The sequence below is a fragment of the Caenorhabditis elegans genome, chromosome V, assembly GCF_000002985.6.
Source record: "Caenorhabditis elegans chromosome V".
In the NCBI taxonomy this organism is placed as follows: domain Eukaryota; kingdom Metazoa; phylum Nematoda; class Chromadorea; order Rhabditida; family Rhabditidae; genus Caenorhabditis; species Caenorhabditis elegans.
In genome coordinates this window covers 16,910,133-16,935,293 of record NC_003283.11, presented here as the reverse complement: position 1 = coordinate 16,935,293, position 25,161 = coordinate 16,910,133, and the positions used below count along the sequence as shown (strand labels likewise).

Below are 25,161 nucleotides of genomic sequence, written 5' to 3'. Positions count from 1 at the left end.
ACACCGCTTTTTGTGAAACCTATCACCACTACACGCATTCGTTCATTCTATATAAGACTGTTAGAGCGCGAAACAAAGTAGAAAAAGAATAAGGGCCAAATGTTAGCCAAACACAGGATGCTCTATTACGGGTATGGGTCTCATCACACGGACACTGGGTTACTGTAACTTGTGTCACATTGTGGGTTGATTTTAAGTCAACTTTTTAGGTCTTCTTCGACTTTGAGATTCAAATTGTCAAGTGAAAATCCACAAATCATAAAACACTTCCTCCTTCACGCAATCAAATGATCATGTATGCACTTTTTGTTAGTGATCTTCATAGTTGTTTTGCAAGGATAAAACTGGATTTGATAAGCTAACGGAGGTGGTCTTGGCATCAAATCTCAAAATGTCAGTCACTTTTTATCCCGCCGTAGATGATGTTCCCTGCCATTCTAATTTTTCTTCTCCTACTTCCCACCCTTATCAATGCGTGTATCCCCACGCAACAAGTGGAAAGTAATTGATCCCTTAGATCTCATGCCCAGAAATTACGAGTTTCAGCAACCTCTTATGCTCCGACTACAACAGCTTTTGTGGCACCTACAACGACTACATGTAAGATTTTCAAAAGACTATTCACAAGGGTGGGCGGGGCTTGATATGATCAACTGTCCACGGCAAGCGACAATGGGTGATTGTTTCGGCATTGTCCTTTCTGGGAGAAATCCACGCAACGACAGGATCAAATTGAGATCATCCTATATGATTTGTGTCTGCCTTTTTGGACTTTTTGCGACCATTAGTTCTTGTATTCCAACTCAGCAAATTGAAAGTAAGTGGTAGAAAATTAATTTTACTGCCCTTTTTTCAGTCTAAATATGTACACTTAATTGTTAGATTTGAGAAAATTGCCAAAATGGCCGCTTTGCCGGAGAGTTTCAATTGTCGCGCACCACTGGTATAACCTATAACTTTTTTAGGATTTTGGAGTATCATTAACTTATCAAAATCCCGATTAAACGCTTCCAATTAAAATTTGTATCAACAATTGTCGAACGTTTTCAGCCACAACTACCACAACTACCACAACAACCACGACAACATCCACGACCACAACCACTCCCAGTTAGGTTCTACCCAATTTCATTCTTCAACTATTAAAATTTCCAAAAATTGTTTACTGGTTATTGCGTCGATTCATGGACTAATCTCAACCATAGCCATGATGGTTCTTCACAGGCCTTACCGAGAAGTCTTGTCGAGTATGATTGTGAAGACACCGGAGGTCAAAAGATTGAAAGTTTTACAGTTGTCCACTATTTCTAGGTCAAAGATTGTCGTGTTGTAAGGTTTTTATTGTTGAAATGAATGATATTTTTGAAATCACTTTTCCATATCGGCTCGTAAAACACTGAGATTCGCTGGCAAACGGGTATTGAGAGGAACCCCTGCCAAAAACAATTTGTATAAAAAACCATATTCAAAATGTTTTATTATTATTAAAGGTAACTTGTGGGGATTTTGCTTCGAGTTACTTCAAGTGATGTAAACCAAAAAAATCAATAGGCAGGCCTATTGATCGGATTGTCTTTTTTAGAAAGGCTTGGGGATAGGTGGGTCATGGACCTGGAACTGAAGCCGAAAACAGACTTCGTGTTCGTTGGATCAGGTTTTTGGACGCCAGGGACCGAGCCTAGTGGGTAGCTCACTATCAGATTGAAGCAACTTGAAGCGAAATCTCCCCGCAGCGTATTCACATTGGCGCTTTTCCACACACATAACCAACATAATCAGTACGAGCGCATCTGCAAAAAATATGTTCACTGAAAAGTGTAAAATGTTCTCCAACTTACGTTTGATCAGACATCAGGCCTGTCCAGGTCAAAACTAGACATTGTTCCCTGGAATAAGAGTTTTCAGTCCGAAACGTTTGTAGCTTTACAACTTACGTTCCGCCTACATTGTTCGGCTCCACTGCACTATTCCAAACATAACCATCGGTACCGGTCGCCGAGTTGTCTGTCCATTCAAAAGAAGTGGTTTTTGAGCAGGCTGCGGTCTGGCCTTGTAAAGTCCAACATGCGGCAGTTCTCTGAGCACCAACCCACATGGAACCGGTTGAACCATACATAGAGATCCAGGAACCTGGAAGCAAGTATTGATAATACACTGTTCATCAATCTACTGTGTAATGTCTGATAGTTGTTCTAACTTTTGGCAGATCTTTGACCGAGATTGGAAAGACTACTTCTTATACTGCCCGATCAATAACTGATCAAAGATCTGGTCAATGTCTGCCTACGATCTTTCCAAAGATATTGTTCTGGCCAAACACTGAACTCACCAACTATGAAGTCTATCTCCTCTTGATTTTGAATACCACTGACGACTGCTCCCTGTGCAGAACACATGGAATCTGCATTTGAACGTGGTCCACTGCCAACAAACACCTAAATTATTTTGTGTTAATCTCTCTCGGTTTTTAGTTTCTCTTCCGAAAAATCGTCTCACCCTGATGCACCATGTCCCACTGGGTCGTTCGAATTGCTCCCAGTCAGTTGGACACGGAACTGGAAATTTTAATAGTTGAAGAATGAAATTGGGTAGAACCTAACTGGGAGTGGTTGTGGTCGTGGATGTTGTCGTGGTTGTTGTGGTAGTTGTGGTAGTTGTGGCTGAAAACGTTCGACAATTGTTGATACAAATTTTAATTGGAAGCGTTTAATCGGGATTTTGATAAGTTAATGATACTCCAAAATCCTAAAAAAGTTATAGGTTATACCAGTGGTGCGCGACAATTGAAACTCTCCGGCAAAGCGGCCATTTTGGCAATTTTCTCAAATCTAACAAGTAAGTGTACATATTTAGACTGAAAAAAGGGCAGTAAAATTAATTTTCTACCACTTACTTTCAATTTGCTGAGTTGGAATACAAGAACTAATGGTCGCAAAAAGTCCAAAAAGGCAGACACAAATCATATAGGATGATCTCAATTTGATCCTGTCGTTGCGTGGATTTCTCCCAGAAAGGACAATGCCGAAACAATCACCCATTGTCGCTTGCCGTGGACAGTTGATCATATCAAGCCCCGCCCACCCTTGTGAATAGTCTTTTGAAAATCTTACATGTAGTCGTTGTAGGTGCCACAAAAGCTGTTGTAGTCGGAGCATAAGAGGTTGCTGAAACTCGTAATTTCTGGGCATGAGATCTAAGGGATCAATTACTTTCCACTTGTTGCGTGGGGATACACGCATTGATAAGGGTGGGAAGTAGGAGAAGAAAAATTAGAATGGCAGGGAACATCATCTACGGCGGGATAAAAAGTGACTGACATTTTGAGATTTGATGCCAAGACCACCTCCGTTAGCTTATCAAATCCAGTTTTATCCTTGCAAAACAACTATGAAGATCACTAACAAAAAGTGCATACATGATCATTTGATTGCGTGAAGGAGGAAGTGTTTTATGATTTGTGGATTTTCACTTGACAATTTGAATCTCAAAGTCGAAGAAGACCTAAAAAGTTGACTTAAAATCAACCCACAATGTGACACAAGTTACAGTAACCCAGTGTCCGTGTGATGAGACCCATACCCGTAATAGAGCATCCTGTGTTTGGCTAACATTTGGCCCTTATTCTTTTTCTACTTTGTTTCGCGCTCTAACAGTCTTATATAGAATGAACGAATGCGTGTAGTGGTGATAGGTTTCACAAAAAGCGGTGTAGTCCGAACAGCATAAGTTGCTGGAGTCAAAACTATTGATCTGGAGATCAACTACTTGTCACTTGCTGTGTGGGAACATTGAGTATGTAAAATCAAAAAGAACAGGAAGATTCTTTGCGGCAGGAAAAAAGTGAGGGGTATTTCGATTTTCGGCTGGCTTTCTCTCGGGACAGTCTGTTGCGCCATACCTATTTAATCCAGTTTTATCTTTACAAGATGCCTATGAAGATCTTTAGCAAAGAAATTCTTTCTGATCATTTGATTCAGCTAAGGAGGAAGTATTTTGCTATTTATTTCTTACTTTATCACCTAAAGTAAGAACATAAAAACTTTTCCGTAAATCAACTATCTGTTTTGAACCGAATTGAGAAAACAGATTTACTGCGAATGTGTCTGATTGGAGGTGTCTAGCTGCAGTTCATCGTAATACCTATCTTACCACATTTCAAACCTGAAGTTCTCGTAACAATTTTGATTGAACAATGCGGTGTGGGTATTCGGGAAACATTTAAGAACCCTATGATCTTTCTTTTAGATACTGGGACAATCAATTGCGCCATACATATCACATCCAGTTACATCCTTGCGAAATGATTTTGAAGATCTCAACCTCCACTGGCGTGCAAACCGATCGATCATTTCGAAACCGTAAAGAAAACAAACATCCTTGAGTGTTTAAAAGTCTTGTCTGTGTATTTTATTGAGTTACACCGAACTTTTCTCTTGCTCAGCTTATCTTATCCTTTTTCTTTTCAAATAGTTGCAGGCTCCTTTTTAAATTTACTGACCATATCTTACAATAAAAGTTATTTTCCTTCAGTTTACTTTTAATTTGTCTTTCTCAAGGCAAATACTCCCCCTAAGACGTTCTCAGCTGCTGACATACTCAGCTACTTACATTGCTCTGATGCATACATGGCTCCGTTGCATACACTCAGTACTTCAAATTCTCTCCCTCATACATCGTGCTCCCATAAAGACAAAACGACATTCTCTGCTTCATACACACCTGCTCCGATGCAGACAAAGTGCTCCTCTACCGACATTCTCTCCCACTTACATGATCTTATGCATACTTAGTACTTCAAATTCTCTGCATCATACAAAGTGCTCCCATAAAGACAAAATGACATTCTCTGCTTCATACACACCTGCTCCGCTGCAGACAAAGTGCTCGTCCACCGACATTCTCTCCCACTTACACTCGTATTTTCCAAATTTCACCGAATATCCTAATTTTGGAATTTTTTTCAAACAATCATTCTTTTTTAACATTTTTAATCAGAATTACACAAGTTTCTGTTCACATCGAATCTAGTTGATTGTTTCGTTTTATTGTTTCGTGCAGGTAACTTGCTGAAGTGGTCAAACTATTTTTGAAAAACGGATGAATCAACGCAAATTTGAAGTTTCAACGGTCGCAGGAGGAATTGAAAATGCTATTTCATCGATGGACATGTCTATAGAGAATAACAACAAATTTAATAAAAATAAATTTATTGGCAGTAAATTAAACAAAATTAGTAGGCGAAGATGTTGTGTAGTGAAGTTTGTGGTAGAGCATTGGATGTAGCGGCTGTAGGTAGAAGCATCTCCGAAGTCTCTGACGGCAGCAACCTCAACATGTGATTCTCGATGCTCGACTGAAAAATAACGATTTTTAGTGGGAAAATGAAGTGTTTCAGATCTACAGAAAATCAAACGTACAGTACTCCAGCTCCCAGAATCCCAGCTCTGCTCATCCAGCACTATTTGAGCAATTTGAGATGATGATTTTGGTTTGAACGGTGAGACCGCGGACTTGACCAACTTCGTGGTAATCCCTGAAGATAACTCAGATTTGGGATGCACGAAGACCCTTCTTGGCCATCTTGGCGATTTGGTCTTGGACCTCCTCGGCGGTCATTTTTTGCCATGATAGAACGGAGTGGCGGTAGGGGTTGATCGGCAATCTCCAATGTTTCCGACCGCAGCAGCTTCCACAACGTGCTCCTCGAGGCTCAACTGAAAAATAAATAATTTTAATGGGAAAATCAAGTATTTCAGATCTACAGAAGATCAAACTTACCAGACTCGTACTTCAAGGTTGGTGGAATCTGACGCTCGGTCTTGTAGTATCTAGCCAAGCGGTGAATACGGGAGATAAGTCTGTTTTTGCTGTCAATGTCCTTGCGGGATCTAACAAGATGCTTGCGGATGGCTACGGCATTCTTGCCGAGATGGCACAAATCCTCTGGGAGCTCTGGAGCCATTCCCTTGAACTTGAAGATGCGGAAGATCTTGTTTCCGGCCTACGGAAGACTTGTCCAACTCCGTGGGAATCCCTGAGGAGAACTCCGATTTGGGATGCACGAAGACCCTTCTTGGCCATCTTGACGATTCGGTCTTGGACCTCCTTGGTGGTCATCTTTTGCCATGATGGAACGGAGTGGTCGTAGAGGTCGGTCGACAATCTCTGATGTTTCCGACCGCAGCAGCTTCCACAACGTGATCCTCGAGGCTCAACTGAAAATAAAAAAATTAATGAAAAAATCAAGTATTTCAGATCTTGAGAAGATCAAACTTATTGTACTAAAATCCCCGAACTTGATGTTGGTGGTGCAGACAATCACGTAGTGAAGAGCAGGAAATCCATGTGCTTTCTAAAACTTGAGAGAAGTAGAAAAGTTAGAATTTCAAAGCTTTAATGGCTTACTTGATTGAAGGCAAAAGGAAAACCGCGTCAAACTCTGACAGCAGACATTCAACAAATCGATTGAGGTTCGGAAGGTAAGCATCCCATCGGAGCACCTCCAGGATCTTGATTTCCATGCGATTCTGCGCAGTTCTCAAGACAAAGACGATCAAGGACAAATGGAGCGTCTTCTTCGTGATCTTCGCAGAGCTTCTTGGCAATGCTCAAGCTTCTGGAAATTTATTGTTATCATTATTGATTTTTCCTCAATAATCTATTTACCTGATAAAGAAGTTTCTCTCTTTGAAGCAGCATTTGAAGCAACTGCGTCGAGGAGATCCCATCTTGCATCAGCTTTCTCGCCGCAGCCGCAGTGGTTGTAGGCCAAAGCATCTCCGAAGTCTCCGATGGCAGCAGCCTCATCAACGTGCTTCTCGGGGCTCAACTGAAAAAAAAGAATTTTACTGGGAGAATTAAGTATTTCAGATCTACAGAAGATCAAACTTACTATACTAGAATCGCTGCTGTGCTCATCCAGCACTATCTGAGCAACTTTAACCAAGGTCGATGATCGCTGGACATCTGAAAAATGATTAAATAATTAAATGGATAATGCACAAAGATTTGAAAAAATAGAACGCAGACGAGAAATTGGCCTAATAGCAAACAAAAATCGAATTTCGTCCAAGGCTGACAAAACATGTTTCTCCACAATCAGAGAAGAAACAGCCAAAGTTACATGAATTTATGAACTTAGAAGAGCTTGAATAATTATTTCAATGAAGGAAACTGAAAAATTCAGCGAAAAATTGAAGAAAAACAGGTCTACCAAACAAAAATCGAATTTCGTCCAAGGCTGACAAAACATGTTTCTCCACAATCCGAGAGGAAATAGTCAAAGTCACAAGAATTTATGAAGTTCAAAGTGCTTTAATAATTTTTTCAGTGTAGAAAACTAAAAAATTCAACGAAAAAACGATAGAAACGAGGAAAAATCGATTGGCCTAAAAATCTTGAAATTGAAAGGAAGAGTGCTGTAATTGCGCGTCATGGTGTCAATGCAGACTGCGCACCTCATCCCACGCGCATTACTTTTAGGCCTGAAAAATCTATGTTTCTTTGTTTTTCCTTTCGTTTCTTTCATTATTCTGATGTTTTTAGTTTTTTTCACTGGAAAAAAATGTTTAAGCGCTTTTAAACTCATATATTTCTATAACTTCCTCTATTTCTCCCCTAACTGTGTAGAAACAATATTTGTCAGCCTTGGACGAAATTTGTTTTTATGTTTACAACGCCGATATATTCATTGCTTCTTTCATTTTTTGCTGAAATTGACTGTATAATTTGTCTAGACTCTTTTAACTTCATAAATTCATGCCGCTTCGACTGTCTCTCTAATCTCCCTTAAAACGTGCAATTTATGCTCAATATCATTTAAATTCAATTGTCAATTTAACATTTCAGCTTTATCTATCGTCGGAAATATCGCACGTTTCCCCATCTCGACAACAAATCATCCGGTGAGTTGTTTTCATCGATTTTTTGAATTCATTTAACATTTCCAGAAAGCCGTGGACGACATCGTGGAAACCGACTCGAATCAACTATCCGATCAAAGACATTCCCTCCAAACAGACAATGATGGAATCGGAGGAAATGCAAGAGTTTATCACGGTGGAGAAGTACGAAAATGGAGAGAATTATCGAGAAACTTAATTTTGAAAACTTTTCAGCAGCCCAGGTCCTGCAAAAGTCCACACAGTTCAACCGGAACTCCAGTTTAACGCCGAAACCCGTGCAATCGCGTTGAACTGGACCCCACCAGCCGATTCCCTACCAATTCCGATTCTTCGGCAAGCATTCGATTTGCTTGAGCAGCGTGAGCAGCGAGATGAAGGCGATTGTTCAGTTCCAGGTGTTTAAATTTTATCTTACCAATTTTTGTTGTTAATTTTTTATAGATAAACAATAAAAATGCTGAAAAATTTGATCATTTGAAAATCTTGAAATTTCAATTGGAGAAAAAAAACTGAAGTCAAGGAGCATTTGTAGGTAATCAAAGAACATTTATGCATCAGATATCTTGTCCATTTTTTTCAAAAATTTAGTTAGTGAGAAAAAGCACGGCTATCTCAGACATAAAAAAGTGAAAAATCCGAAATAATCGATAAAAAATATCACTATGAGCAAAATGTCTGCAGCGGAGCAGTGTATGAAGCAGAGAATGCCATTTTGTCTTTATGCGAGCACTTTGTATGATGCAGAGAATTTTAAGTACTGAGTATGCATAAGATCATGTAAGTGGGAGAGAATGTCGGTGGACGAGCACTTTGTCTGCATCGGAGCAGGTGTGTATGAAGCAGAGAATGTCGTTTTGTTTTTATGGGAGCACGATGTATGATGCAGAGAATTTTAAGTACTGAGTATGCATAAGATCATGTAAGTGGGAGAGAATGTCGGTGGACGAGCACTTTGTCTGCAGCGGAGCAGGTGTGTAGGAAGCAGAGAATGTCGTTTTGTCTTTATGGGAGCACTTTGTATGATGCAGAGAATTTTAAGTACTGAGTTTTTTTAAGTACTGAGAGAATGTCGGTAGAGGAGCACTTTGTCTGCAGCAGAGCCGATGTCAGCATGAGAGCATGTCAGCATCAGAGCAATGTAAGCAGTTGAGTATGTAAGTAGTTGAGAACGTCTTAGGGGGAGTATTTGCCCTTTCTCAACTGTCATAATATTCCTTATTATTTTTCCAGAAAGTTACGGCTCTTCATCTAATTTCCCAAAAAAATGACCGAAAACCTGACGAAACAGTTGAATTCTTGCAAGATGTTAGTTTTTCAACAGAAATATTATTTATTTCAAAAAACTTATGTTTTTCAGCGCCCACGCTCCCTCGCTATCTGGTATGCCATTGGATATTATCAACAGGATTCTTGACAAGTTGGATCCAATCTTTCGGTATACTTTTTTTTTGTTAATCCACCTAATCTGAACTATTTTCCAACAGATTTTCTCTCCGCAGAGTGTGTCGGAATCTGAGGAACGTCATTGATAACAGAGACCCGGAAATTGAGCAAGTACATGTTCTTTTCCAGTCAAACCAAAGTGTTCTTACTATCAACTCAACATTTGAGTTTGACTACAATCTGTATGCTATACTGGATGATTTGGCAAGTTTGTGGAAGAACCCGAAACTTCAGTTGAAATCATTTTATGCCTCAACATCAGGAAAACATCAGGGAACTGTAGTGGATTCGTTTGAGGAAATTGCTAGACTAGATTATCAGATTCACTGCAAATATTTTGGATTGTATCTATTTGAATTTGATGATGTATTTAGGGCTGGCAGCAGGTCGACACGCTTTTTTGGTTCGACACAAAAATGTGTCGCGGGTCGACACGCGACACGCTCTGAGCGTGTCGCGTGTCGACCCATTTCGACCCATTTCCAGCCCTAGATGTGTTAACTTTCTTGCCCCTTTTCAAACCTGGAATTCTAGAAGAGATTGTCATAACTACGTTCGAGCCAATAGAAAACGATGAAGCATTTGATATAATTGAAACAGAACAATGGAAACAAGCAAAATCAATTACTTTGCATTCGGTGAACACATTGAGTTACTTCACTTTTCCCATTGAACACCTCTTTCATCTGTGCAAATTCTCTGTTCCATTGGAAGAATTAACAGTTTCTGATGCAGTTAAAATCAGAGATGTGAGTTTAAAAACTTATATTCTAAAAGCTAATCTATCTTTTTCAGATTCTCCTGAGATCCCCTCATTTTGAAGCTGGTCAAATCAATGTAAAAACAAAATCCAAGATGATGTTTTGAGAGTTTTCTTCCCAGAATCCCATGATAATATTTCTCGCTATGACAATTTTGATTTCACTTTTAACTTGAATTCGTTGAACATTAAAAAGATTTAGAGAAATCTTTTGTGTTGTGATTGATGTTTTTTAAATGAAAATGATCTTTTTTTAATAAAAAACGGGCACATTGACCATGTGAACAAAAGGTACAACCCATTTTCAACAAACTTATTGTGTTTTAAAAAAAACTTATTCTGTTTTTTTTTCAATATTCTCAATGTTATGAATACAGTTTTTGACTTCATTTGAAACGTTTTAAATGTTTCATTTGAGTTTAATTTGCATGTTGGGTACCATTGCGAAACAAAGACTACAAAAACATAAAACCTTGATAATTCTTGAGTTTTTATGGTTTCGATTGTGTTAACAAATATTGAAAAATATCTTATCATTCACGCGAGTTGCATTCATACGTACCCTACTCCTTCCAAGTTGTTGTTGTTCACATTCACACTTTTCTCTCAATAAACCTTTGTTCTTTGAAAAAACTTATCTCAAAAAATGTCCTACCTATTGTGAAATAATGGCTGAAAATAGTGAAACGCGGAAACTGGTGACTCTGTAAAATGAGAAATAACTTTTCAAGAACCACAGGTTTTAAATAAGCAATGTTAAAGCTGATATTCGTGACTCTAAAACTATCCTACTTGATTTGACAGTCTTTATTCTGGGAAGCAAGTTAACAAATGCTGCATTACATGAAAAACACAAAAGCTAGAAAAAAAAATTGAGTTTACATTAAAACATACAGAAGTGCACAGTAAAACTTGTTTTCAAAAGTATTCAGCAAATTCCTGCAATCATCAGATACTTGGAGAACTCGTAAGCATCATTGTTCGGTTCAAGTACTTCAGTTGTGAAATGTCCAGGCCCGAATTCAAAATCGCAGTTTGCCCATTCTACACACGGCTTCTGAGCCACACAGACAATTCCGACGAAACCACAATTGCTGCCGAGTTTTGCTCGAATGTCTTTCGTTGCAGTAGTTGTGTACAAGTAATTATTTTGAAAAATCCAACTGTACAGAGGCATGTTGACCAGTGTGGGTTGATGAGTAATCAGCAGCGTTCTCAATTGTTGTGAATATGTTTTTTGTCGTTGAAATCCCACGCTCCGGAAGAGAACAACATTGCAGTTACCACGATTGTATGATGAAAGAACATTTTTCTCGTCGGCATAACTGAATCCATAGCATTTGTAAACGCCGAGGAATTGTCCAAACAAACTCATATAGTCAAAGACGATTATGTAGAAAGCGTCGCTGAAATTGTAATTCAATTCAATTTCATGCTACTTTGTAGTAATTGCATCAGCTCACGATACCCTTTAAGAGTGTGTTTCAAAAACGTTGAACAAGAACGCTGAAAAAAGACTCACTTTGTCATGATCTCCTCCAGTGTGTCCTTCAAAATTCCCGCTTTGCTCTCATTTGAACACACTGCAAACACGTCCTGTACGTGGTGAATCATATTTTGCATATACGCCCAGTAAGTTGTTCTGCTATTGTACATGGCACGTAGACAGACTATTTGTTCCTTATGTTCCTTGATCTTGTAGTTCAACATATCCATTTCATCTTTACCTCCGCCGCGCATTCCGTTGTAAAACGCTTCAAGGACAAGCTGAAATAAAATATTGAATCTGATTTTTTAAATAAATCTTTATCAACTTACACATTGAGTAAGCACGGCATCGAGTGTCTCTCTCCATTTTTCGAAAACTGCCTTCTTTGGCACTTTTTGTGCGTCCATGGCCATTTTCAAAGGATTTGTTGATGTGTCACGCAGCATGTGTGCGAGCTTCTTTAAAAACAAATATAATCAAACTGGATAAAAAGTTTTTGACTTACAAGACCCAAATGCCCTGGCGACGTTTTTTCACACTCTCTCAGAAAATTACGTATGTTCTCTTTGCTTGGATGCGAGATTGTCCGTTGCATGTACGTCATCAATGTTACTGCTGTTGCCGCTTCCTGATTTTTTTTACTGTTTTTCGAACTTTTAGAGAAAAGAAAAACTAAAAAAATAATAATTTTTCCATTTATCGCAAAATTTTCGCACAATCGGAAAAAGGTACCTTGAAAAACTCTGGTGAAAACCTGGACGATTGGAGATCTTCCAACCGAGAGTTCATATTCTTTGAAATTTTTTCAAACTCCTTATTGAGTTCACCCATTTTCTCATTCAGCCCTTCCGATGGTTTAAGCAGCCACCCGATGACAATTCCGCCAAGTGTCATGATTGAACCCAGAGCTAGTTGTACATACTCGGACATAAAGATTCCTGTATACTTAGAACACCTCTCAATCATAGCGGTGACCGTAACAACGGTTTTTAAAATTTCAACACTTGATGTAAAAAATTTTTTGGCATATTTTAAATCATCCAGCTTTGAATATTTTTTTGGAACAACCACGACGAGGTCTTCCTGAAAAAGAAAAACTCATTCTTATCAAAAAAAATCCGTTGTTGCATAAGTTGCAAAAGTTTTATTAGTTTTCCACAACTAATGTTAAAACCTTACCAATTCCACACGAGTTGACAAAGTTAATTCATTGCGTGGTTGTAATTTAGGTCCTTCCAAATACTTTCCAATGGTGTTACTGAGCACGACAAACTTTCTAGTGAGGTTAGTTGGCGCAACATTGTCAGCCAACTCGATAACGTATTCGCCGACATTTGTGAGACTACCCAGTGTCTGTTGCACGTCTTCAGAAATCAACTGACATTTTCTCTTGATGCACTTTAGAAACATGCCAATAACTAAAAATACGAATAAGTTCAAGAGCATTTGAACATTTTGTAATAAAATATCACGGGTTTTTGGTGCTTTTTCAGTATAAGAACGTGCTGACGTCACACTTTTTTGAGCGAAAAATTCCCGGATTTTTTGTAGATCAAACTGTAATGGGACAGTCCATGCGATGGCACCACGTGTGCATTTAGATAAAAAAACGCATAGAGACGATTAAGTATGGGAAGATGACCGCTCGTGTTGAAATGGGAACGAGCAGTACGTGCGAGAACTAATCCAGCCAGATGTGCTGAAAGTTTTCAATCAAAACTACACCGGAAATGCTATTGGTCTTAAAATAAATAAAAAACAGTTGAAAAATTTACGAGAATTTTCGGAATTTTGATGTGCTATCTGTTTTTGAAGTGAAAACAAACATTTTTGCTCGAAATTACTTCGTTAACAGAATAATGTATTCCATGACAAACTTTTTGTTTTTTCCCCCAATTTTATATCGCAATTTCCGACAAGCTGGAGAAATTTGCAAAATTTTCCTCAGAGTACGGTAGTTCGTAAACTCCGCAGAGAATTTGCGGACCGCACCCTCTATTTTACGAGCATTGTTTTCTTTTTCATTTCGAAACGTTTTCAATCTAATTTAAATTATAATTTTCGATTAATATATGTTCTAATTATGGAAATTTCGTCGAATATCAATTTTAAAATGACTGTCATTTTTGTTTTAACCTTACAGTGCATTTTTTTTGTTACTTCTACGACTTTAAAGGCGCGCGCATTTATACAAAATAGTCCCGTCATTGGTCTCGCCACGCGCTCAACAAATCAATGGGATGCGCGTGGCGAGACCATTGCGCGAAAATGAGCGCGCCTTTAAAGTCGTAGAAGTTGGAAAAAAATGCACTGTAATTACTGCATTTTTCTTTAAAAAACTTCATTTTTCTCCATTTTCAGGTGATATATCGAAATGTCCGCCTCTTTACGCGAAACTGAGCTATCCATCCGAACATGCATTTTGTACGAGGCCCTTGACGATAAACCAATTGAGGAATCCTTCAAAAACTTCTGCAGAAAAGTCGGAAAAGGCGCCATGACACTTTATGATTTCGATTATTGGTTTTATCGATTTCACAACGGAAATCATGATTTGCATCATGACAGAAGGTATTACAGGGTCTTTAGAAAAATAAACCCTAATTAATCTCATTTTTCAGCAAGGATCCCAAACAATTGACGCTCTCGGACATGCCAATTGGCGTAATGCCCGAAATCTTGAGCAACGTGGATCCGATTGATAGGTGTGCTTTTGGTTAGGGCTGGCAAAGGGTCGAAATGGGTCGACACGCGACACGCTCGATGGGTCGCGTGTCGACCCGCGACTCTTTCTCAATGGGCCGCTGGGTCGCGTGTCGACACGAAATGAGTCGCGGGTCGACACGCGACACGCCGACACGCTCAGAGCGTGTCGCGTGTCGACCCGCGACACGGTTTTGTGTCGACCCGCTGCCAGCCCTACTTTTGGTGAAAGAAACCTATATTTAAAATTTCATTTTCAGATTGGTTCTTCGAAAAGTGTCGCAAGGCCTTCGCCACGTGGTTAAGAGCATAGGATGGGAATTCGATACTTTGACATTTATCAAAGATACTCGTTTCTTTCGTATTCATTTTCCTTCCAGTCAAACAATTTATAATTCAAAAGAGAATGGATGTAGTGTCACGCAATGGAGAGAATTTGGCGATGGCAAACCAAGTCAATTCAGGAGAAAATTTGTTGAAGGAGGCGACAAAAGCGAGTTACTTTACAATGATTGCAAGATATTGTTGGAAAACAAAGTTTTTGCTTTAAAATCGTTCGATTTCTCCATTTGGCACACGATGGAACGACTTGTGAAAAATATCTTGACAGAACCATTGAAATCATCAAATCTGCCAAAATATTCGCCACCACAAGCCTGAGCATTGGTCTATGGAGTTTCACGAAACCTCTCGAATTCTGGAGCTCGTGGAGCCCGAATCGCTCGAGGAGCTGGATTTTGAAATTAGAAACGGATCGATTGGCTACGAACACGTTGTGAATACGGAACAATGGAAAATGGCAAAGTATTTAAAATCATGGGAAGAAACCTCCATTCCAATCGAACATTTGCTTCATTTCACTACTTTTACCGTGCGATTGACGGAATTCACTGTGGAAGATGCCAGGAAAATTCGCGATGTGGGATTTGTCCTTAAATGCCAAATTTAATGAAACAGAAATTTTCAGATGCTCGACACCTCTGGCACTTTTGAAAAAGCAAAGATCACTGTGAAAACAATCGATTCCATCGAAATCGCGAGAGTATTTGTCCCGGATTTTGAACTTGGCGCTGACGAAAATGGAAACGAAAAATTCTACTACACAACCGCGAAGGGCAGGATGTTCAGAATCGGTTTCAGTTCTTGCGGGAACGTAAAGAAATTGACTATTAAATATCTCGACTCTGATGATTCGGAAGACTCGGATTATTGATAATTTACTTGAATTAAAATAATTCAATTTTTACGTTGTTAATTTTTAGTTTTAATAAATTCCACGAAAAAATTACCGACTTTACATATATTTTGCACCAAATGTAGTGATATTCTAGCAAAAATTGTTCAAAAATACCAAAAATAGAAAGAATATGATGGCACATGAAAGGAATATCGATAAATGAATAAAATATGAACGATTCGATGGGAAATTGTTGAAAAATTGAGCAGACTAGCTCCGTTTCGGCTTCACTTGAATCGCATCATGTCTTATAGTCAGCTCCTCATCGAATTGTGGTTGCTCAGCGTCCGGTTCAGCTTCAACGTTTTGTCTATTCGGCGGATTGATCACTATGATGTTATTGTCTTGATTTTCTCCGTTTTCATCTGAAAAGTGAGGATTATTATGCGATTTGAAGAGTTATAAAGCAGAAAACCTTCAATTTGAACCCTAATTTCTGCGTCTCCGGGAGGAATCGGTTGATTTTCGACATTCTGATCTTCTTCTCGATTCGAATGATTTTCAGCAGCTTCTCGAACTTCGTCGTTTTGATTTTCTTCAATTTCAACTGAAAATTTATTGGAAATCAGTTGTTTTTAGCAGTTATTATGCTCCAGACCTGCGTCTCCAGGAGGAACCGGTTGACGTTCAGCGTCGACACCCGCATTAAGATCATCTTGATGCACAGAATTATCTATGCCGTCAAGTTGCGGACGTGGAACTGTTCGACGAAGAATTTTGGTCAAAAACCAATATTTGATGATCTTTCTAGTGTCCTTCGGTGCGCAGAAACCGCTGAAAAAATATTTTTACAGGAATTCTTCTGGTTTAATAAACTAACTAATATAGCATTGTACAGACACAGCCGCACATTACCAATATCATTATCGTCTCAAATGGATGCGCCGTAGCGGGGTAGTATAGAAAAATCGATATGAAACCAGTAAAAAATAAGGCAGTAGCGCAACCACAAATAATATTTGATGGTCGTTCTCATAGTCGTAGACGTTCAAGAATTTCATTGACACTGTCCGACATTTCTGAAAAAAAAATCAATTTTGAGATAAAAATCAAAAATATGCGGATTAAAAACGAAGAAAAACTTTGGAAAATGCTTCAAAGTACGGTAGAAATCAGAATACGCAATGACGCGTGTTTGCACATTGAACACCGGATGTGACGCGCAATGTTTTTGAATCAATTTTCGTCATTTTTTATTCATTTTTTCTGCTTTTTAATCGTATGAAACTTGTAAAAAACTATTATTGTTGCTTTTTTCACAAATTTGAAATTATTTCAGAACTATGAGCCAGTTATCGCCGAAAAATAAGAACGATCTGCGACAATGCGTTCTTTACGAGTTTATCGACGGAAAACCAGTTTTTGAAGCGTATAAAAGCTTCTGCGATGTGATAGGAGATTCGTGTATGGATTACGTTGACTTTGAATTTTGGTTCATGAGATTTGCCAATGGAAATTTGAATTTGGATTTCAACTTTGACAAAAGTTCTTCCCTGTCGATTTTCAATATCCCTATCGAAATTTTAGTGAAAATTATGAATGAATTGGATTGGGTTTCAAGGTGATCATTGAAAATACATTTTAATTCATCTAAAAATGTAAAATTTCCAGATTATCGATGAGACAAGTCTCCCGTGCCTTCAGATCCATTGTCGACGAGGAAAGCAAGATGCCGAAGAGTTTGTCGTTTGGATTCTACGATGATACTGTATTTCTTCAATATGACGATTCTTGCGTCAAGTATAAAGATCTGGAAGAGGAAGGCCACGACGATAAAATCGATATCGCACTTTTCGATTTCGGCGTCACTTTGATAAATCCTAGATTGAAGCTGGATTACTTTGAAGTATTGATTGATGCGAAGCACGGATTAGATATAGACTCGGATAAATGCTTCAAAAGCTTGGAGGCCTTGCTGAAGGCCCGAAATTTGCCGCTTCCAGTGAAAAATGTGAATATAGAGACGAATAGTGGGTACGAGATGAACCATGCGAAGAATATTATTCCTTATCTGAAAAGTGGTGTTCTCGAGAAAATCGTGACGAATTGTGACTCTTCATCCTTTGAAAATATCGAAATAATGAAGGAAATCGTCGAGTTGGATCAGTGGAAACAGGCGAAACATCTGGAAATTGATAGTCTCGTTAAAATTCCCATTGAGAATTTTCTGCATTTCGAGCATTTTGAGCTGTTCTTCGAGCACTTGTGCTTTCAGGACGTCAAGGAGGTCAGTTTTTACAAAAAAAATTTATTAGAAAATTAGAAAATTCAATATTTTCAGAGGCTCCTAGAATCCTCGAACTTCCGCCACTGCACGCTGCAAGTCATGAATTCCTTCGATCTTGAAGAACTGGCGGCAAATTTTGGAATTCAGTACATGGGAGATGATGAAGGGATACGGCAGACAACTTTCTACGAAATTTCGACAAATTCTCTTGAAATGACAATGTTTTTGGATTTTGTTACTTTTGACCGGAAATTTTGAATTTATTGTTTTTTTTTTACCGAACCTTAATTTTGACTATTTTATGATTCTCAATGAAAATTACAGATTTCGACTCGAAAACTATTTAGTTTTTATTGTTTTCAAAAGCGAAAAGGAGCGAATTTCGTGGTGAGACCTTGAAAATTGTCGGAAATTTTCAACTTGTAGGTGTTTTCCAGAAAAAATCACTAAATTTTAGGTTTTTTCTGGAAAAAAACTGGAAACTTTAAATTTTCGGTATTTTTTATAGAAAATATCATAATCCTTGAATTTCTGCAGTTTCCGGAAATTTCTCAGATAAAATTACTAATTTTTAAACTTTACCTGGTTTTTTCTTCAGAAATTCGGATTTTTATTTCAAGGACTACGGTAGTTTGTAAACTCCACAGAGTAGTAGAATATCTCGTAGCGAAATCTACAGTAATTCTTTAAATGACTACTGTAGCCCTTGTGTGGATTTACGGGCTCGATTTTGTAATTTGTTTTTGTGTCTTCTTTTAATATTTTATCGAATAATTATTGATTTCCGTAAATCCACACATGCGCTACAGTAGTCATTTAAAGAGGTACTGTAGTATTCGCTACGATATATTTTGCGCGTCAAATAATGTTGTGCAGTACGCATTCTCGGAATTTTGTGTTCCCATATAGTGCGATCTGGAGTAATATAGTGCGATCTGGAAAAACGACCTGGAAAAAACGCTGGGGAGTATCCTAAAACTGTTTAAAAATTGTTTTGGGAACCATTCGAGGATTGAAAATATATAAAAATGTATAACATAGAATTTTAACATTTTTCAAATTCATTTTCTATGCTCAATTTATAAAAAAATACACACTATTGTCGAAAAATTGGCTCAGAAGACGGAATTTCTCCAAGAAAAAGTCACTAATTTAAACTAATTTCTCTCGGATTTTTCGAATTTCTTGTTTCAGATATTCGATTTAGATTCTCGGTTTGAAAGTAAAATTGACGTTCCCATGCTATTCCCCGTTATCAATATTTTTCTGCAATTTCCCAGCTTTGATTCGATTTGTGCCGCCGCCGCCCACTCGACCCCCTTTTAAGCATCGAGTTTCGGCTCTATTCTCCATCGTCAGATCATTCAACATGGTTTGGAAAATTCTGATTTCTTCAATGTTCATTGCACAATATGCGGTCATGGCATCTGATGATTTACCTACATCCACAGGAATACCAACCGAAATGAGAGCTTGTCAAAGTAAATGTGGAGTACCCTTGGAAATCAGAATGAAACCTACTAAACCCGGATGCAAAAAATGGAACGTAAGTTAATTTTTGTTTTCTTGAAACAAGAAAATTAACTTTAACACATTTTAGGAATGTGACGATAATGAAAAACAATGTGCCAGTGGACCGAAATTACAAATTATTTACACTAACAATGTGTGTAACCAATTTGTAAATATCTGTGAGAATAGAGAATATGCTAATTGGAACATGCAAAAATGTGGAATCCCCCATGTTGTCAGCAAAAATCCCACTCCAGAAGCGTGCGAAAAATGGAACGTAAGTTATGGACGTTGAAATCATTGATTTCAAATCAAGCACCCTTTTTCACAAAAATTTCTGAAAAAACTTAAATATATTGTTATCAAACAAATTTAGATTTTTTAGAATTACTGTGAAAAATATTATCTGATAACATTTTCAGAAATGTTCTGGAAAGCAAAAGGAATGTGCTGCTCATGGAAGAGATGACTACTTGTACGCTGATAAAGCGTGTAGCAAGTATCCAACTTCTGGTTAAATGTTAAATTTTGTCCTTATTTGCTTCACCTTGCATTTAATCAGTAAACGCTTTACGAACCAACCTAATAGTTAATGAAACATGTACTTGAAAATTTCAGTACATTTTTCACTACATTAGAGACCTGTAAAATTGTTTTCAAATAAAATAAAATTTTCAAAATTTATTTTCAAAGTGAATACGGTAATTCGTAAACTCCGCACTAATAGTAAGTAAAATAAAAATCACGATTCCATAATATCCTCAATGACACGGATAACAAGACACTTTGGAGCATGAGCCAAAGTTGGCAGAATATAAAGCAAATGGAGATCTTTTTGAAGCTTCTGTTGGCGCTCCAGAACATCGAAAATCTGCATCAGCTGAGCAAAGTGTGATGGCCCATCATTTCGAGTTCGGAGGCAATAGTCGAATAAAGCGTCCGCATATTTTTCCCGTTCTTTTGAAAGTATTTCCTGAGCGTGGTGAGAGAGATCGGGAACGGCTGAAAAAAAAATTTGAAATTTTTTTTCCATTTTCTCATATAACCCACCGAAAATAAATAGTTTGAAAATTTAAATTACCTGGATTACATAAGCAAATTGCTTTGAGAAGCGTGTACTCGATGTACTGAATTTGATACCGAATTAGAGGAGCGACCGACATTGTTTTTGAAGTGTAGTGGGCTTGGCTGGAAATTTTAATTGAGGTCCAAGACTCTATGCACCATGTTTTACGTTGTAAAATTGTGCGTAACGTCACAGTTTTTTTAGGCCTCAGTAGCACATGGTGTCAGGCTGTCTTACAACGGTTTGATCTACAAAAAGTGCGGGAAGTTTTCGACCAAAATCATTGGAGAAATCTGCGTCTAAACTTCCGCAATTCTCGTAGATCAAACCGAAATGGGACACTCTGACACCACATGCTGTAGATCACGCGAAGTTTTCTTTCCCGAATTTTTTTGATTCATCGTGCCGTGACCCTACTTCTTCGTGAAAAAAAACTAACGTTCTGGAAGGAAAGCTTGTTCCGTCGGGATTCGTCAAAACTTCTGATTTCCTGGCGACCGAGATGTAGGAGAGATGCAGATTCATACAAGACAATGTGATATGCTTTGTCAGAATAAATTTGTCTCTGGAGTCGAGCCTATGGAAAAACATGAACGTCTTCGCGTACTCTACGGTGGTGAACAAGTTGAAGTACATCCATTGTTTTCTGAAAAAAAAGTTTTCAGGATATCAGGTCAGATTCTGCAATTTTTGGGATCATGGATTCTAATACATTAGCTGTCAATATTTGGCCAAATTTCGGGCAAACTTTGTACAGACTCTGAATGAGCGCCTTCCGGCTTGGATCAGTGGGCCGATTTTAGGTCTGACAACTCCACAGTCAACAAAAACATAAAATTACGGCACACACGGCCACCTGGAGTGTTCATAATTATTAGAGCGCGCTCGCGCGGCATCCCACGAACTCCAGAATTCGCGGGAACTCGTTTCGCGGGAACAGCAGTCTTTGGCTATTTTTGGTTTCTATGGAAATTATTTTTAATTTTTTGATTTAAAATAGTGTTTAGAAGCATCATCCAAATTGAAAATGTGTAGAATTATGAAATTTGACCGAAAACTGACGGTTTTACAGAAAGGAGTCACCACGGCTTTCTTTAAAATGTATCTGTACCGTCACTTTTTTGATTTCAGAGTAGTAAAATAAGCCATTTTGTAGAGAAAAATCTGTTTCACAAAAATTTGCGCTTGAAAATTTAAAATTGTTTTTATTAAAAACTGAAAAATTGAAAAAATAAGATTTTAACGTAAAATTGTTGATTTTTTTGAATATTTTTTTATTAGTAATTAAAGAATTAGAATTTCAAACACAAATTTTTGTGAAACAGATTTTTCTCTACAAAATGACATATTTTACGACTCTGAAGTCGAAAAACTGACGGTACAGATACATTTTAAAGAAAGCCGTTGTGACTCCTTTCTGTAAAACCGGCAGTTTTAGTCCAAATTTCATAATTTTACAGATTTTAAATTTAGATGATGCTTCTAAACACTATTTTAAATCAAAAAATTAAAAATAATTTCCATAGAAGCCAAAAATAGCCAAAGACTGCTGTTCCCGCGAAACGAGTTCCCGCGAATTCTGGAGTTCGTGGGGTGCCGCGCGAGCGCGCTCTATTAATTATGAACACTCCAGGAGGCCATGGCACATGCTATTTCAGCATTGATAAAGTTTTAGAAAAATACTTACCTGTCAGGGTTATGCTTTGGTCCTCCGAACTTTGCTGATGAGGGATGAGGTGGAGGAGGAAGTTTCTTCTGATCACTTCTGATAGGGCATTCTTTCATTGGCTGAAACCGATCTGTTTTGCTTAAGACCAAAAATCAAAAAACCACCAACCCCATATCGATCAGCAAACCCTATCCGGCTCTCAGTCTTTAGTAAAAATTCCAGACCGTCCATTTCGTTCCAGTCCGGATTATAAGAGGATTTTCGAAATTTCTCGACTTTCGACTCCAAGTACACTAGCATATCGATTGTGTTTTGCAGCTTGTTCTCCAAGGATTTAACTAATTCCCACGGTTTCTTTGAATTATTTGATACTAGAGCAATTATTTGGCAATCATCTTGGTCTTCCTCTTTCACTTTCGAGCGTTTTAGCAGAGATTTGTAGGTTGAAGATGAAGCTGCTTTTTCGTCAACTTCCATTGCTCCAGGATCCATTCCAACTGATAGACACCTTTGAAGCCGGCATGCTCGACATTTTGCGGGAGTTTCTGAAAATTTCGATTCAGTTCTCCATTTTGTCCCGAAAATTTTTGGCGGGAATTCAAATTTCTACAGAAAATTTTTGACGAGAGTTAAAATGTTTCATTCAAAAATCTCACTTCTCTTCGTCAAATCGAAACAATCTCGATCCAATTTACAGCTAAAACTCCTTCCCGACAAGCACATCCTCCGGAAAAATGTTTTGCACCCGTTACACGAGGCCACATTATAATGATATCCGTGCGCAGATCTTCCACATACTAAACACTCGGTTGGCCTTTCCACACGAGACCCGATTGACTTTTTGGATGGACTAGATGTACTTGGTTCTGCGGAGAGCGCAGGCGGAGAGAGTGAAAACTGAAAATGCTGATTTTAAAGGCTTCAGGGGTTTATGTACAAAAACAATTTTGAAATTGCACAAGTCAATTATAAAAACTGGAAAATCTTACCTCCGGAAGATCGACGGGCTCATCAGTACTAGTTGAGCAACGAGAATGTATCATGGAGTATCTGAAATTTAAGCGGTAGAGAGTTTCGAGAATGTATTCAAAAATTGAACTTTGGTAGAATAGAAATTGGAAAAGGGTTCATCTTTACCAAAGTGTCATCGAAAAAAGGAAATTTTTGAAAAAAATTACCACTGTTGCTACTATTAAAAAAATGTTAATTTTCTTGAGAAAATAAATACCATATCTTAAAAAATAGAGCAATAGAGGTATGAAATTGTTATAAAGAAATTAAAACAAAGTTCACCTAAAACTCAGTGAATTCATTTGTTAGTAAGTTATATTTTTAGTCTTCAACGGTGTGTGCCAAGAATACCCCTTTTGATAGAAATCTATGTCAAAGATTCTATCTCTAGGCAAGTTTTCGGTCAGAATGGAACAAGGACAAGAGACTTGAAAGGACGAATTAAGGCGTTCAAGAAGTGCGAGGCGTTGGTGACGTCACAAGTGAAGTGTTTGTGAGAAAAATGCAACATTTTTGGGTTTAATAGGGGAATATTATGTGTTGGGAAATTGTATGAAGCCAATGTTAGTTGTATTCGCAAAAAGTTCACTAGACACTGAATTTTGAACATCTTTTTTGAATTAAAACATCACATTAATTTTGTTTGTTACGGCTCATGCGATAAGAGAGAAGAACAATTGAACAAATCTGAATGACCCAATTCGGAGGCATTCTAAATGAAAATTGTGAATTGTCAAATAAAATGTGAACATTTTGACCATAAGAATAGACTATGGAAATTGCGGAAAGAAGATAGATAATGAGACACTGATAAGTATTGATAAAAGCACAAGCAAGCAGCAATCGAACAAAGATTGCAATATTCTTTGAATTAAAAAAATGTAGTTTTATATGAAAAAAACATTGAGAAAAATGATGGAAATTCAAATTTTCTGAGAAAAAACTTTGGCGGAAATTCGAATTTTCTAATAGTAAGATTTTTTCTCTTTTATAATTTAAAATACTACTGGATTATATTAAAGAAAAAAAAATAAAAATATTGTTAGAAAATCAGAAAATTCATTAAAAATAAATGCTTTGAACTCTCCCGAATAGAGAAAAATTCGGGCTTGGAGCGAAATATATAAAATGGAAACAACGTTTTCGTGGCCTTTTCATATATGATTTTAGCGTAAAGAGAAGCAAGTGTACATACATTTATGGGCGAAGAGACACAGATAACATAAAAATGTCCACATTTGAGTTAGAGAGATTAAACTAACAGAGAAACATAGTACAATAGAAAAAGAGTCGGAGGGAGTAGGAGGAATAGACAGCGGGAATTCAGAGATCATATGATTATTTTTTTGGAACTTTTGAGAACAACGCCAAGTACACTTTAAAAAATAAATTGCGTGTTTGCACAGATTACTAAAATTAGTCTTGTTTTTTTATCTGTGCATCAGGGGCTCATCTATCGTGCTTTTTGTTTTTTTTTGTTGGGAAAAATATATTTGTTGGATTTTTGTTTAGTTTTTAGGACCAGAAAACCGAAAAAAAAAAACCAAAAAATAAATTACAACACTGATTCAGTAATTTCGATTTATTTTTTTTTGTCCAAATTTTAAACAAATTTTAAATATCGATTTTTTAAAAATATATGTAGATTTCTCCAAAAAAACCAAAAAAAAAGTTCACCAATTATACCAACGGAAACATTACATTTTTGAAAAAATTTCTTTTGTAGTCTGAAAAAACCAAAAAAAAAAACAAAAAAAATGCATATTTGAAAAAAAAAACAAAAATTTTATTTTTGCCTGAAAAACCAAAAAAAAACCATTTTCGTCAAAACAAAAAAAAAACGTTTTTTTTCATCATACATACACATGCATTCAAATTTTCATTTTTCCAAATTAAAAGGCACAAAATTGAAATGCCAACTTTCCGTAAAACAGGTGTTGCGAGAAATTTGAATTGCCAAAGGAATCTCAACTACATGTCTAGACTGATGCTCCGCTGCTCGGTTGCCACGTTACGGAATTATTATTTCCTCTATCCCTCCCCCTCCTCATTCGTCCCCCGTTAAAAGATGGCAAAATTCCGATTTCCTGACACATTTCGTAGCTGAATAAGATTTTCATTTTACACTAAGAAAGCTCGG

General features: G+C 37.5%; 6 protein-coding genes and 6 pseudogenes across 12 annotated transcripts; 6 read left to right on the top strand and 6 right to left on the bottom strand.

The window, feature by feature from the left end:
• Nucleotides 1-697: 697 nt before the first annotated feature.
• Y102A5C.43 lies at nucleotides 698-1,334 on the top strand (annotated as a pseudogene). Its single transcript has 2 exons — nucleotides 698-817; nucleotides 1,051-1,334. Coding segments are annotated over exons 1-2 (404 nt in total).
• A 404-nt stretch (nucleotides 1,335-1,738) lies between these two features.
• Nucleotides 1,739-3,288, bottom strand: clec-237 (annotated as a pseudogene). The gene is made up of 6 exons: nucleotides 3,111-3,288; nucleotides 2,894-2,973; nucleotides 2,330-2,435; nucleotides 1,935-2,130; nucleotides 1,839-1,886; nucleotides 1,739-1,790 (listed from the first exon to the last, which is right to left on the bottom strand). Coding segments are annotated over exons 1-6 (660 nt in total).
• A 1,942-nt stretch (nucleotides 3,289-5,230) lies between these two features.
• Y102A5C.6 lies at nucleotides 5,231-6,127 on the bottom strand (annotated as a pseudogene). Its single transcript has one exon. A coding segment is annotated over exon 1 (897 nt).
• A 167-nt stretch (nucleotides 6,128-6,294) lies between these two features.
• On the bottom strand, nucleotides 6,295-6,966 carry Y102A5C.5 (annotated as a pseudogene). The gene is made up of 4 exons: nucleotides 6,893-6,966; nucleotides 6,667-6,829; nucleotides 6,406-6,616; nucleotides 6,295-6,352 (listed from the first exon to the last, which is right to left on the bottom strand). Coding segments are annotated over exons 1-4 (506 nt in total).
• An 882-nt stretch (nucleotides 6,967-7,848) lies between these two features.
• Y102A5C.36 (Fibronectin type-III domain-containing protein) lies at nucleotides 7,849-8,372 on the top strand. Its single transcript, NM_001029038.5, has 3 exons — nucleotides 7,849-7,904; nucleotides 7,950-8,066; nucleotides 8,118-8,372. Exons 2-3 carry the CDS (start codon nucleotides 8,023-8,025, stop codon nucleotides 8,305-8,307), a joined length of 234 nt encoding a protein of 77 aa, NP_001024209.2. The 5' UTR covers nucleotides 7,849-7,904; nucleotides 7,950-8,022; the 3' UTR covers nucleotides 8,308-8,372.
• A 796-nt stretch (nucleotides 8,373-9,168) lies between these two features.
• Nucleotides 9,169-10,309, top strand: Y102A5C.35 (annotated as a pseudogene). The gene is made up of 4 exons: nucleotides 9,169-9,209; nucleotides 9,262-9,339; nucleotides 9,389-9,713; nucleotides 9,834-10,309. Coding segments are annotated over exons 1-4 (920 nt in total).
• Nucleotides 10,310-10,899: 590 nt separating this feature from the next.
• On the bottom strand, nucleotides 10,900-13,042 carry Y102A5C.4 (EGF-like domain-containing protein; the record flags this gene model as incomplete). Its single annotated transcript, NM_074877.3, has 6 exons — nucleotides 10,900-11,513; nucleotides 11,630-11,874; nucleotides 11,926-12,054; nucleotides 12,102-12,224; nucleotides 12,329-12,679; nucleotides 12,776-13,042. 6 exons carry the CDS (start codon nucleotides 13,040-13,042, stop codon nucleotides 11,036-11,038), a joined length of 1,593 nt encoding a protein of 530 aa, NP_507278.2. The 3' UTR covers nucleotides 10,900-11,035.
• A 928-nt stretch (nucleotides 13,043-13,970) lies between these two features.
• Nucleotides 13,971-15,514, top strand: fbxa-207 (annotated as a pseudogene). Its single transcript has 4 exons — nucleotides 13,971-14,167; nucleotides 14,218-14,301; nucleotides 14,560-15,218; nucleotides 15,267-15,514. Coding segments are annotated over exons 1-4 (1,188 nt in total).
• On the bottom strand, nucleotides 15,508-16,563 carry Y102A5C.2 (uncharacterized protein). Its single transcript, NM_074875.4, has 4 exons — nucleotides 16,357-16,563; nucleotides 16,135-16,310; nucleotides 15,952-16,083; nucleotides 15,508-15,901 (listed from the first exon to the last, which is right to left on the bottom strand). Exons 1-4 carry the CDS (start codon nucleotides 16,398-16,400, stop codon nucleotides 15,747-15,749), a joined length of 507 nt encoding a protein of 168 aa, NP_507276.2. The 5' UTR covers nucleotides 16,401-16,563; the 3' UTR covers nucleotides 15,508-15,746.
• Nucleotides 16,564-16,815: 252 nt separating this feature from the next.
• Nucleotides 16,816-18,102, top strand: fbxa-206 (F-box domain-containing protein). The gene is made up of 3 exons (NM_074874.9): nucleotides 16,816-17,097; nucleotides 17,148-17,763; nucleotides 17,818-18,102. Exons 1-3 carry the CDS (start codon nucleotides 16,820-16,822, stop codon nucleotides 18,019-18,021), a joined length of 1,098 nt encoding a protein of 365 aa, NP_507275.1. The 5' UTR covers nucleotides 16,816-16,819; the 3' UTR covers nucleotides 18,022-18,102.
• A 1,012-nt stretch (nucleotides 18,103-19,114) lies between these two features.
• Nucleotides 19,115-19,961, top strand: F09C6.10 (uncharacterized protein). Its single transcript, NM_074873.4, has 3 exons — nucleotides 19,115-19,309; nucleotides 19,364-19,552; nucleotides 19,698-19,961. Exons 1-3 carry the CDS (start codon nucleotides 19,133-19,135, stop codon nucleotides 19,791-19,793), a joined length of 462 nt encoding a protein of 153 aa, NP_507274.1. The 5' UTR covers nucleotides 19,115-19,132; the 3' UTR covers nucleotides 19,794-19,961.
• On the bottom strand, nucleotides 19,944-23,060 carry nhr-116 (Nuclear receptor). The gene is made up of 7 exons (NM_074872.7): nucleotides 23,000-23,060; nucleotides 22,667-22,907; nucleotides 22,179-22,555; nucleotides 22,029-22,129; nucleotides 20,781-20,987; nucleotides 20,357-20,463; nucleotides 19,944-20,277 (listed from the first exon to the last, which is right to left on the bottom strand). The coding sequence occupies exons 1-7, from the start codon at nucleotides 23,051-23,053 to the stop codon at nucleotides 20,018-20,020; spliced, it is 1,347 nt and encodes a 448-aa protein (NP_507273.2). The 5' UTR covers nucleotides 23,054-23,060; the 3' UTR covers nucleotides 19,944-20,017.
• Between the last annotated feature and the right edge of the window lie 2,101 nt (nucleotides 23,061-25,161).